Source organism: Anguilla rostrata, chromosome 12, assembly GCF_018555375.3.
Source record: "Anguilla rostrata isolate EN2019 chromosome 12, ASM1855537v3, whole genome shotgun sequence".
Lineage (NCBI taxonomy): Eukaryota > Metazoa > Chordata > Actinopteri > Anguilliformes > Anguillidae > Anguilla > Anguilla rostrata.
In genome coordinates this window covers 31,158,150-31,170,987 of record NC_057944.1, presented here as the reverse complement: position 1 = coordinate 31,170,987, position 12,838 = coordinate 31,158,150, and the positions used below count along the sequence as shown (strand labels likewise).

At 44.7% G+C, this 12,838-nt stretch overlaps 1 protein-coding gene across 1 annotated transcript; it reads right to left on the bottom strand.

Moving 5' to 3' along the window:
- Positions 1 to 432: 432 nt before the first annotated feature.
- On the bottom strand, positions 433 to 12,838 carry LOC135235656 (transforming growth factor beta-1 proprotein-like). The gene is made up of 7 exons (XM_064301364.1): positions 11,946 to 12,838; positions 6,789 to 7,058; positions 6,160 to 6,237; positions 5,868 to 6,012; positions 5,359 to 5,509; positions 3,135 to 3,245; positions 433 to 2,179 (listed from the first exon to the last, which is right to left on the bottom strand). The coding sequence occupies exons 1-7, from the start codon at positions 12,286 to 12,288 to the stop codon at positions 2,132 to 2,134; spliced, it is 1,146 nt and encodes a 381-aa protein (XP_064157434.1). The 5' UTR covers positions 12,289 to 12,838; the 3' UTR covers positions 433 to 2,131.

The following is a 12,838-nucleotide window of genomic DNA, read 5'->3' as shown; positions in this document are numbered from 1 at the left end:
TATATATACATGCTTTGTATTATAGTTTGCTAAGTGGAACTGCCAAAGGGTGAGAGAGAGAGAGAGAGAGAGAGAGAGGGGGATGGAGTGAGAGAGAGAGAACGCCCCCTCACCCACCTGTGAGTGATTCTGTGCTCAGCCCAGTTCCCCCACCACCCCCACCCGTCTGGGCTATAGCCGATCTCCAGAGTAAACAGGTGCACAGTGTTTACCGGTCCGTGGGCTGAACACCTGGTGCATGCTGCATTTTCCGTTAGTTTAGCTCCTCCCTGGCAGACAGGGCTCTCCCCAGGGCCCCTCCCACACAGCCCAGCCTGACCCCTGTCTACTCAATGGCCAGAGTCTGGCCAATCACAACAGAGAGCAAGGAAGCCATTCTCTGCAATCACACACACACACACACACAAACGCACACACGTGCTTTCTCACAAATTTATAACAGAAGCTTTTTTAATAACCATTCAATGCCACAGCTTCTCTGGCTGTTGTTAAAATTATAAAAGAGCAAGAAGCTGACAATCAGGACATTGCATTGAAAACTTAATGGACCTGACGGATATTTATTTCAGTTGGAGCAGAGGTGCTTTGAACTGGGGTAGGGTAAATTATTATTATTTTTTTTTTAAACCTATGCAGCAGATAATTATGATGAGCAAAATATAAATAGTAGCTTACTAAGTAGTGTGCACACACATTCTCTACGATTCTACCCAAAAATACGTCCCTCCTCAGCTCTACACTGAAAAGTATCAATAATTATTCAGACCCTTAACATTAAAAGAAACTTAATCATATCTAGACCAAGAGCAACAAGACAACACTATTAAAAACATGAACACTCTTTTTAAAAAAGCACCAAAAAGTCTGTGAATAAAATCACCACAACACCCGTGGCACACCTGGTTCCAGCTGCGACAGGTAGAGGGGTGGTCCCCCCATCCTCCTTTTTAGGATTCTCACGCCCTGCAGCCAATCCGAACCCTGTGGCTCCTCTTCCTCCTTTCTGGTTCTGCGCATGACATCACATCTTGTTACAAACATTTCGGGTTCCTGCCATCAGATCGTTACCTGTGTCTCAGAAGGAGCCACTGAACATAGAAAGCAAGGGGTCCTTCAGAGCGCTGTGATTGGTTAAATGCCGTCAATGTTTCCAGTCATTAGTTTATGTACGTTTTCAGTTATTAGTTTACGTACGGTGGCATTTATAAATAGCGAAGCTCATTGGGCATTTTCCTGAGGGAATGAAAAAACCTCAAACACTGAGAAAAAGATCCCCAAAAAAGAAAAAAATCCACACATTTATCTGTGCAGCACTGTACTCTAAGCTCTCTATATCTCTCTTTCTCTCCCTTCTTCTCTCACTCCCTCCCTCCCTCTCTCTCTCTCTCTCTCTCTCTCTCTCTCTTTCTCCCCCCTCCTCCCTGTTATTTGAATGCACTCAGCTGCCCGTACCTGTAGGCGCAGCGCTTTGGTCTGAGAATGGGGTAACGGACTGGACAGCCTGGAGGCGGTGTTTAAGCCAGGCCCGGCCCGGCCCGGCCCACAGTGTAATCTAACCTCCAGCTCCGTGTGGACCGATCCAGCCCAGTGTACTGCAGGCCCCTGCTGACTGCGTGTGCAGGAAGTAAAGCTTTCTGAGGGACCTGTGACCTCTTCCTGCAAACGGAAGAACACACCCCTTCTCTCTCCTCCTTCCTACCGCACCACACATCTATATTACAGCCGGCAAAACAAAATAAATTAATTCATGGAAGAACATCTGAGAAGACGGGGTGTATATATTTATATTTATGGAAAAGATTTTATATAGAAGTTCTTCGCTGTTCTTATGCTGTTCAATCAAGAGTCCCCCTGACTATGATGGCAGGTGCAGTGATGCATCCTGGGACATTGAGACCTTTTTTCCATCGTGTCCCGTGTCCCTCTCCTCATCCACTTTTCATCCACCTGTCTTTCTCAATCCATTCCTCTCTGTGTGTCCATCTGTCCATCGGTTCTTCTCCGAGCTCTCTGAAATGCCACCCACACGCCCCCTTTCTCTCTCTCTCATGACTCCGGGTGTGACCGCGAGGGTAAGGGAGAGGGGGGTGGGGGGAGAGTCAGAGAGAGCGAGGAAGGGCGTGCCTCTTCTTCAGCTGCACTTGCAGGACTTCACGCTCATATCAGACAGCTGCTCCACCTGAGGAAGCGATAGAATAACGAGAAGAACAAGAACAATCAAAGAAATCCCCTAACGGAAATGAAATATAATGAGATATATATTGAAATAAAGCCAATTATCAACACTTCAGAATACATGAAAAGATATTACAAAATATATTTCTCAGATATTGCAGTATGTATGCAACGTACGTATATTGTCTGCTCTGCATATATTAAAAAATACACTGCTGTTAAATATACACTACATGGCCAAAAGTATGTGGACATGACATCTAATATCTCATCCAAAATTATTGGCGTTAATATGGAGTTAGTCCACCCTTTGCGGCTATAACAACCTCCAATCTTCTGGGATGGCTTTGTACTAGATGGTAGAGCATTGCTGCAGGGATTTGCTTCCTTTCAGCCAGAAAAACCTCAGTAAGGTTGGGCACTGGGCATTTAAGCCTGGCTCGCAGTTTGTTTTCCAATTGATCACAAAGGTGCTGGATGGGGTTGAGGTCAGTACTCTGTGCAGGCCAGTCAAGTTCTTCCGCACTGATCTCAACAAATCCATTTCCATACGGACCTCACTGTGTGCCCAGGGGCATTATCATTCTGAAACAGGACAGGGTCTTCACTAAACTTTTGCCACAAATTTGGAAGCACGGATTTGTCTAGAATGGTATTGCATTAAGATTTGCCTTCAATGGAAATGAGAGGCCCTGCCTAAACCATGAAAAACAGCCCCAGACCAAGGGGTGTCCAGATACTTTTGGTCATATCGTGTAGGGTGTAAATGTGTCTGGACAGAGTATTTTTTCCAGAATAAAGTGAAAAATCTGAAAATGCACAGTCAAAGTTGGGCGGCGAGGGTAATGACTGAAAATCATTGCCTGGCAATATGAACACAAAGGCAAAAGTAGAGAAAGGAGCGTTTTCCAGCAACTGTAATGAACACTCTGGTGATGCTGTTAGCATTAGCCACTCACCCGGTGCTGTCTGCCCACATAGTAGATTATGGCCAGGGGCTCCATGAACTGGGGAACACAGCAGGGCTGAGCTGAAGCCCCAGGGTTATGGTGCTTGTACAGAGCCAAGATCTGGTGGGGAGAGTGAGAGAGAGTAGTTTTTCTTATGTTGTTGATTAACATGTTATGCAAACGATTATTCTGGCAAACCTATACCCAAGTGGTCATCCCTATCTGAATTTGAATTTAAAATAGAGAGATAGCAAGAGGGAAAAAGAGAGAAAGTATGCATAAGAGAATTACCAGAAGAGAAGAAAGAGGGAAGGGAGGGCTGTCACCATAAGAGCTGATTCAGCAGTCAGGGGGGAAAAAACCTGAGAGAAACAGACTCACACCGAAAAAGAGCTTCAAAAGCAAGATTACGGCCAAAGCAAACCATGATACACCTCCACAATGACACATCAGCACTGAAGACAGACAGACAAACATACAGAGTCAGGGCACTGTTTGCTGATATATACTGGTATGATAGTTTTACACCATCCTGGGCCCTCAAACCACCCAAGGATCGAAAGAGGGGCTACCTGTCATTATCCTTTCCCATGTTGCATTGGAACGTGACTCTGCACACATTCCAATGCAGTGTGACACTGGGACCCGAGAGGTGAAAGGAAACAGGCCTATAAAAGCCGTGATGGAGGAGGGGGGAAATCCCAGCTCTATCCTCTCTATTTGAAGTACACTGGAAACCACCAAACTTCCCAGCTGTGAGTCTGAACACGGGGCCTCCAATTACAGGCGGGAGGCTTATCAATTTAGCCTGAACGGCTCACAGAAACATTCTGCCGCGTTCCCTTGTGTTTCCGGCTCCTGTCTCCTGACCTTTGAACCCAGCTCAACTGGGCAGCAATTGGTTTTCTTACGAGTCAATCAAGTAGTGGGACAAATTAGACAGGCGTAAAAATCTCTTCGTATCTTAGTGAACCTGAGCCAATGTTAATGTTACTTTCACCCCCGCCCTGAATTGCTTTTGGGACGTGTCTACACTTCATCATGTTATGCAGATCACACACCCCACAAGCCCTTGCAGCTCATTTTTATAAAACTATACACTTTAAATAATATAGCTGCCAATATTTAACCTTGAACTGTGAAGTTAAACTAAAATTTTGTTAACTTGACAGATGTAGGAAATTGAGCTGTGACTGTCTCTAAATTTGTAATAAGACATACATTTATTTTATATATCATTGAATGACAGTATTTCATGCAACATAAAGGTTTGTCCCAACATTTGATAAAATTGCCCTGGAAATGCCACAAAATGCCCTTAAAATATATTTTGATCCTATGTCCCTGCTCGACCACACCGCTCTGCGGCAGCAGGGCGCCTTGTAACCCCTCCCACCCGACCAAAGGGATCACAGAGCTTCTCCACCCTAGCTCCCAAGTGGTGGAACGAACTCCCCGTCCCTCTCCGAACCTCCCCCTCACTACCCATCTTCCGCCGTGGCCTGAAGACTAATCTCTTCAGACTATACCTAGACTAACCACCACCACGCTGCATATTTCACTCTAAATCCCCCCCCCCCATTTTCATGACACTTGTTACATGTTGCCCCATCCCAGCACTTTTTGGTAATTTGTATTTGCCCTAATACTGTAGCTTATTCTTCTGTCTAGTTGGCTTTGCAGAGGTTAGGTCTGAATAGTGTTCACTGTGTGAACTAAACTGTGTTCTTGGCTAGAAATAGCTGTACAAAATAAGTATGGTATCTTACTGAACCTGTGTTTAGTAGTTGTCTATGACCATGAGATGCACTTTTTGTACGTCGCTTTGGATAAAAGCGTCTGCCAAATAAATGTAATGTGATGTAATTTCACAGCGGCCAAAAAAGCCCCTGAAGCATCATATAAAGCATCTTTAGACAGCATTTTGGGATTCAATCTCTCATCTTGGATTTGCTTTGATTTTGTAAGAGCATGCTTTCTATATGGGAAGCTATATGAATCTCTGATTTGTATTATGGTTCTAGGTTTACACAAGTTAACTTATATTTAGTGCCTTATTAAAGTTGCATTTACACTCACCACTCCTGGTCTGGCTATGCTGCTCATGTGACTCAAGTGGTGAAGGCACTTTTGTTCCCTCTCATTGTAAGTCACCGTAGGTAAGAGAATCTGCAAAATGAATGTAATGATATATCCCTTTAAAGGCTAAAGAGTTTGGGAATGGCACAGGTACCTGGGAATACTTGTTTTCGGCATTCCAGAAGAAGGTACAGGATCCTATGCAGTAGTTAGCATAGTAACCTTTTGGCTTGTGGACCCACTTCCAGCCCAGATCTTTCCGGAAATCGATGTAGAGATTTCTCACACAGCAGTTTTCAGAATTCCTGTAGTGGGGAGAAAAGAACTTTAGCACACCTGGTCTTATAAAAAGCGCATCAGAGAAGAAGATTATATGTGAATAACTCCCACTAGACCATGGTAAAATATGTATTTTAATACTCTTTACATGCCGGTAAAATTTGAAAACGCCCCTGCACATCGCTGAGATTTTCAACAAATCAGTCTACTAAGCCAATTTCAATTGCAAGAAAGAAGAATTTTGTTCTGAATATTGGTGAAAATACAACTACAAATAAAATTATCTCTACATAAAAAATATGAATGAAGTCTTTTAAGAGTTAAGATATCTAAATAAACAAAAATACTGACCAGGTTATGACACACCACAGAAAAAATACTCACGTGGAGCAGAACTCCTCTTCAGCTGTGGCTCGTTTTTTTCGAGAGCTGAGATTGCTGGTGCGGTCAGCAGGAAGTGACATCACCAGGATGTGGGGCTTTATCCTGCCAGCGAGGGCTTTCAAGTCTCCTCGCAGCGCCCCCATCCCTACGCAAAAGAACACGAAAATTTAAGAGCAACGTTACCCCCTGGTCCTGCTGTTCTGCGCGCAGAGGACCCAGATGTTTTTCACTTCTTGTGAGACATCTGTGGTCCTTTTCTGAGGTTTACTGACATTCGTGAGCTGAACCGTACCTGCAATTTTGAAGAGATAGTCTTCCATTGGCTTCCCACATTCACAATATAACTTCAGCGTGAACCACTGCTTCTCTTCTGCACAACAGAGACACACACACACAAATGAAAACATTTCTTCACAGTAGATTTGGTTTGCTTGCATCGTATATATACACTAATTATCAAGAGATATGAGCAACAATGATAATGATTATAATAATATTAGTGATGATGACGATGATGATGATGATGATGATAGTCTTGTCAATTGCTATGCACGCAGGTAAGGTGGCGCAACCAAGAATGGTTATAATTATGGCAATGCTTGTAATCAGAAAAAATGAACAGTCAAATGCATAATTTTAAGTACTTTAACCTTTTAAGGCCCAAATAAAACTCCTGAAAATTAATGACATTTTCAAAAGAGACATCCATCTACACATAGATTCGGAACTAAATTCTTCTCCCACGTGACTGTATGTTTTCATTAGCAACCAGCTCTGTTGAAAATTCTCAGTGATGCAGAAATCTCTTCAAATTTAACTTGTATTTATTCAATGAAAATATTTCGAACACATTTATTTATTAACTGTAATAGTCTCAATAACGCTTGTGATTGTGGTCGTTGGGCCGGGAATGCGACTAACCAGGGTCATTCAACCAGTCCTTCAGAGTCTGCGTGACGTCAAAGGACAGCCATAAATCGTTAAGCGCCTTGGTGACTAAGCGGGAGCTCAGGTAACGAGCGCTGTCGCCAACGCCCTTGTACAGCTCCAGCCTCTGCTCCTGGTCCTGGGTCATGCTGGTGTCCTTAATGAGCAGGCGTAACTCTGCCCGGGTGACCAGCCGTTCGTTCCCTATGCTGGCCCGAATCTCGCTCACGTCGACCTGCATCTGGTCTTTGCTGTTGTTGTAAACTAGGGTGGAAGGCGAGACGCACAGGAGAGGCAGATTGAGATCAAAGAGTTTATTTCAAGTACTTTTTCAAGTAATTTTTTTAAAAGACTTACATATTCTTCATCCAATATTCCGACCAAAATGTGTTCTTTTGTTCACGCACAACACACACACACACACACACACGAACATACGCACACACACACACACACACAAACACACACACGGACGTACACACACATGCACAGATGCACCCAAACACGCATGCGCTCGCATACACACAAACATGCACACGGACATGGACACAAGCACACGCATAACCACACATAAACACAGACACATGCACACAAACACACATACACACACAAACATGCACACAAATGCATGCACATGCACACGTGCATACGCAAACACACACACACACACACACACAGTTGCCATTTGAATATATCCAAACACTCTAATCATATAACCGGTTAGGTTATACAGCTGGCCATGCAATTTGCACAGCCAAGCACACAGGTGCAATTATGAAGAGCTCCTTTGTGTCAGTCCCTCACGGTAGGCACCTTAGCTGGACACCAACACAGGATCACAAATGCAGCTGCGCGCTCAAAAGATCAAACGAAAATGTAATTTTCAAAAATACACGGGAACCAAATCCCTCACAAGCAGCTTTCGTTTGTCATATGGCCCTGTGTGGCCTTGCATCCAACAACGAGCAGAGGGAGAGGGAAAGAGGGAACGAGAAAATGAGGAAAAGGAAAAAGACAGGAGAGAAGTAGTAAGAGGAGAGGCATGGGGTACTATCTATAGGATCCCTAAAGAGAGATACGCATTGAATGGATGTAAGAGTCGGTGAGTTAAGATCTCTGTGTGGAAAAGAGAGAAAGCGAGAGAGACTTTTAAAACCACATTTTATTCATCATTAATTAAAAATAATAAGTTTAATAAAAAAACAAGACATGCGCATGAAAAAAAAACTGATCCAAGTGCCAAACCTGAATATTAAAAATAACATTCCTTCTTGTGCTGAACACACAAGCAATGTTGTAAAGCAGCACCTAGTTATAAATTCTTTATTTTTTTAAACATCATTAATTAAGTAATAGCGCGTAGATTCTAGTTTCAGCGTTGAGCTAATCAGGAAAAGAAACCACTTCACCACATTGGTTCAGAGGGTGTCTGTTTTCTGGTGTTCAAAATTGCCACTTTGGCTTGCCCTACCACTAAATTCACCAGCTCTACTGTAGCATGTCTACTTTATCATTGCCCAAAATATAGATGAGAGAGAGAGAGGAAGGGAGAGAGCGAGGGAGGGAGTGAGGGAGGAAGGGGGAAAGAGAGAGAGAGTGAGAGAGAGAGAGAGAGAGAGATAGAAAGAGAGAGAGAGAGAGAGAGAGAGAGAGAGAGAGAGAGAGAGAGAGAGGTGACAGTACAGGCTGATGTAAAGCACATCTGTACCAGGCTGTACCATCGCAGAGCTCTTGAACCGGGGGGCTCGTGAAGGAGGAGTGCGCCTTGCTCATTGCAACATAAACACCCCCACCCCCCCCCCACCCCCTCAGTCTCTCACTTCCACCAGAAGCACTGAGTAAGAACGAGAGGAACACATAGAGCAGAAGTGTGCGAAGGCGAGACTCTGTCCCGTCCATTTTGATTCAGTGAAGCACATCTGAACAGGCGTGGTGTAAAAAAGTATAAACTGCTGTAAAGCTCAGTAGTAAGGGCTTCATATACAGTGAGTTCCAATCCAAATTTTGGGGACCCCTGCTCTTAGTCAGGCCCAGATAACAATCATATTTATGTACGTTAACCCCTTGAAGGCGTGAGATCACAAATATAATTATATTGTTCTTAACTTAACATTCTAATGCTGATGTAACAATCATTGAGGGAAATTAAAAGCAATGGAGTTCTAGAACAGACTTAGCATTTTGAAGAAAAAAAAACATTCTAAAAAAACCTACTCCTCAAAGGGTTAAATGTAATTTGATGTTCTCAGTGCTGGCAAATCGGAGAGGCAGGAAGGTGGGCTGTGGGTGACCTGCTTACTCAGACTCTGCTCAGGTAACTCACAGGTAAGCTTAGGACAGCTGCTGTGGCAGGCTCTATAATTACTCCCCAGTAGAAACGGGATTCCCACAGGCTTAAATAAATACCTTCCAAACCTTCTATCCAACCACCAGAGCCCACTCTGCCTCGGTACCGACTGCCTCCCCACCTTCTGTGCCTCCGCCTCCATTTTAGAACCTTTGTCCGCCCCCCTTTTTCTCTGTAGAGACACATCGGCTACAACTGAACGTGTAGATCCCAAAGACGTGAATTTTCACACACTTTCAGCAATACTGCTTACTAATAGTTTTGCACTGATACTATGTTATGTATGACCTCATCGTTGGAGTCAATTCCATATCAATTTTAGTTAAATGAGTAAATTATGTTAAATTATGTTTCTATTCAAGCATTATGGGGCTAATTTAATTGATGAATCCATTTACTTTCTTAAACATGACTGAAGTGATATGGAGTATGCTGTATATTTCACACAAAAAAAACAATTTATCACGGTTTCTATTGATCACAAGCTTTGGGTGTGAACATAAGCTTGATGAAATCATGCCACAGGGCCCTTGGTAGCGGATGATGCGAGAGCTTGATGATTGTAAGAGCTTGTGCTAGTTCTGCCAGCCTTTATCGCCTCCTATAACAGTGCTCCCAATGCACTGGGGGTTGGGCGAGCTGAAGCCATTTGCAATGGCTGTCACTCTGCCTTGGACACAAGTCAAAACACAGTTTAGCCCGCTAAACTTGTGAGCGATTGTTTATACAATTACGCATTCCACTAGAGATTTCTCTCCATTGCCCCATTTAGAGAACCCAAAGCATCTGGTTTATGGCGGTGTCTGGTGACGGCTGAACATTTTTCATTAGCTAATCATAAACTTTGGTATCTATTTTATTTGCAGATGCATAGCGATAATTTAGAAAATCTTTGAAGCAATCAAAGTGAGACGGACCCTTCATGCCCAAGAATTTAAATCACATGAGGCATTAACCAGGAAGCCAGTGTATCTCAGAGCACAGCGATCAAAAATAATGTGCAAATAAGTATTTAAAAATACAATTCACTCATACATTCACACACACTCATTCGCTCACACACACACGCGCGCACACATTCACTTACACACGCAATCACACACACAAACACACTAGAACAACAACAGCACAAAGCAAATAAAAAAATGACTGCTTTGCTAAGCCTCAGTTACTTCAGTTCACCACAGGAGAGAAGTGTAATTACAGTCCTGTACTTATCAATTTCAGTGCTCTGTGCCAAGAGACTTCCCTTTCTGCTGGGTAACACAACAACATCAATATTATCTCTCCATCCCTCTCCTGCTCCCCCTCTCTTTCTCTAACACAGTTCTGGGATTGAATTGAAATTATGAGTTGAGGTGACCCTCTAACACAGGGACACAGAGAGGTGTCTCTCTAACACAGGGACTCAAAGAGGTGTCTCTCTAACACAGGGACACAGAGAGGCGACCTTCTAACACAGGGACACAGAGAGGTGTCTCTCTAACACAGGGACTCAAAGAGGTGTCTCTCTAACACAGGGACACAGAGAGGTGTCTCTCTAACACAGGGACACAGAGAGGTGACTCTCTAACACAGGGACACAGAGAGGTGTCTCTCTAACACAGGGACACAGAGAGGTGTCTCTCTAACACAGGGACACAGAGAGGTGTCTCTCTAACACAGGGACACAGAGATGTGTCTCTCTAACACAGGGACACAGAGAGGCGACCCTCTAACACAGGGACACAGAGAGGTGTCTCTCTAACACAGGGACACAGAGGCGTGTCTCTAACACAGGGACTCAAAGAGGTGTCTCTCTAACACAGGACACAAGAGGGTGTCTCTCTAACACGGACACAGAGACACTCTCTAACAAGGACAAGAGAGTGTCTCCTAACACAGGGACACAGAGAGGTGACCTCTAACAAGGGCACAGAAGGTGTCTCTCTATACACGCGGGGACAAGGGTGTCTCTCTAACACGGGACACAGAGAGGTGTCTCTCTAACACAGTGACACAGAGAGTGTCTCTCTACACTAGGACACAGAGGCGTGTCTCTAACACAGGGACACAGAGAGGTGTCTCTCTAACACAGGGACACAGAGGCGTGTCTCTAACACAGGGACACAGAGGCGTGTCTCTAACACAGGGACACAGAGAGGTGTCTCTCTAACACAGGGACACAGAGGCGTGTCTCTAACACAGGGACACAGAGGCGTGTCTCTAACACAGGGACACAGAGGCGTGTCTCTAACACAGGGACACAGAGGTGTCTCTCTAACACAGGGACACAGAGGCGTGTCTCTAACACAGGGACTCAAAGAGGTGTCTCTCTAACACAGGGACACAGAGAGGTGTCTCTCTAACACAGGGACACAGAGGCGTGTCTCTAACACAGGGACACAGAGAGGTGACTCATTCATGAAGCTCTTCATATAGCCTTCTTCCCTCCCTTTCTCCTATTTCTTTGACCTTTCAATCACATCTCAACAGGTGTGTTACTGCAAGCATTTAACTGATGTTCACACCCTGAACAAAACAAACTTTAACATGGCCAATCAAAGAGCAAGAAACTCTGAGAAAACAGCAATAAAAATGCCATGGATGCCAGCAGGATAATGCTTCACTGACTAACAGATGCCAAGCCAAGGAAAGCCTACTTATTATCACTGCGTGTGTTTGTGTATATGTGTGTACAGTACTCACTCATACATGTCTGTGTGTACCATACTCAATCATGCATATTTGTGTGTACAGTACTTACTCATACATATCTGTGAGTACAGAACTCACTCATACATATCTGTGTGTACCATACTCACTATTCATGTGGAACTTGTGGACCTCCTTTGCAAAATACTCCTCATCTTCCTGGTCCGGTGAGGTGGGCGGAGTCGTGGGGTGGAGGATGTGCTCTTGGGTCATTTCCACCGTGCTGTTGTAGACGGACAACAGGTCAGGCGGGATCTCCACCCCCTCCCCGCTCTGCTCTGGCTCCGGCTGTTTGGGAAGTTGGAGCTTGCTGAGGATCTGGGCACGTATGGCCTCGATCCGCTTCTTCTTCACCAGCTCCAGGTCCAGTGTTTTACAGGTGGACAGGCCCCCGACCCGCCACGCCGTGCCCAGCACCCACAGCGCCACCAGCGCCAAGCACTGTGCCCTCATAGCGCTGCTACTGGCCCTGACTGGTACTGTGTATCTTATCACCTTAACCAGAGCAAACAGTCACTCCCTCGCCGTAACGACTCTCCAATGACTCGCTCTCACTGTATGGATCTCCAGGGGAGGCAGGCTCACCGTCTCACCGTGGTAGATTGATGGGAAAGCACACAGCCTCTTATCTACTGGATCTCAGCGGAACCAGATGATCTCTCACTTTATTCGCTCTCCAGCTGCTCGCTGCCGGGGTGTAATTGACGCAAAGACTGGGCTGACCAATAAGAGAGTTTATCACTGGGCTACTACCAAAAGGCTTTCAACATACTGTGCTTCAACACATGAACACAAATACACACACAGAAGGGCTCTCTGTTTCCCCTGAGAATGAGTGAGAGCTGTCTCAACACCGTCTCACTCCCTGCCAATCCACGATCTTCGTGTGCTGTCCGAAAACACACTGAGCACCTGTCCAACACATCTGCCACACTGGACAACAAAAACGGTCTCGATCTCTCTCGCGCCCCCTCTCTTTTCAAATTCAAATTCAAATTCAAAA

Coding starts and splice junctions, on each gene's coding strand:
- LOC135235656 (XM_064301364.1), bottom strand. CDS start 12,288: ATGAGGGCACAGTGCTTGGCGCTGGTGGCGCTGTGGGTGCTGGGCACG. Junction 7,059..11,945: donor CCACAAGTTCCACATGAATA/GTGAGTATGGTA, acceptor CTTCCACCCTAG/TTTACAACAACAGCAAAGAC. Junction 6,013..6,159: donor CTATCTCTTCAAAATTGCAG/GTACGGTTCAGC, acceptor TCTTTTGCGTAG/GGATGGGGGCGCTGCGAGGA.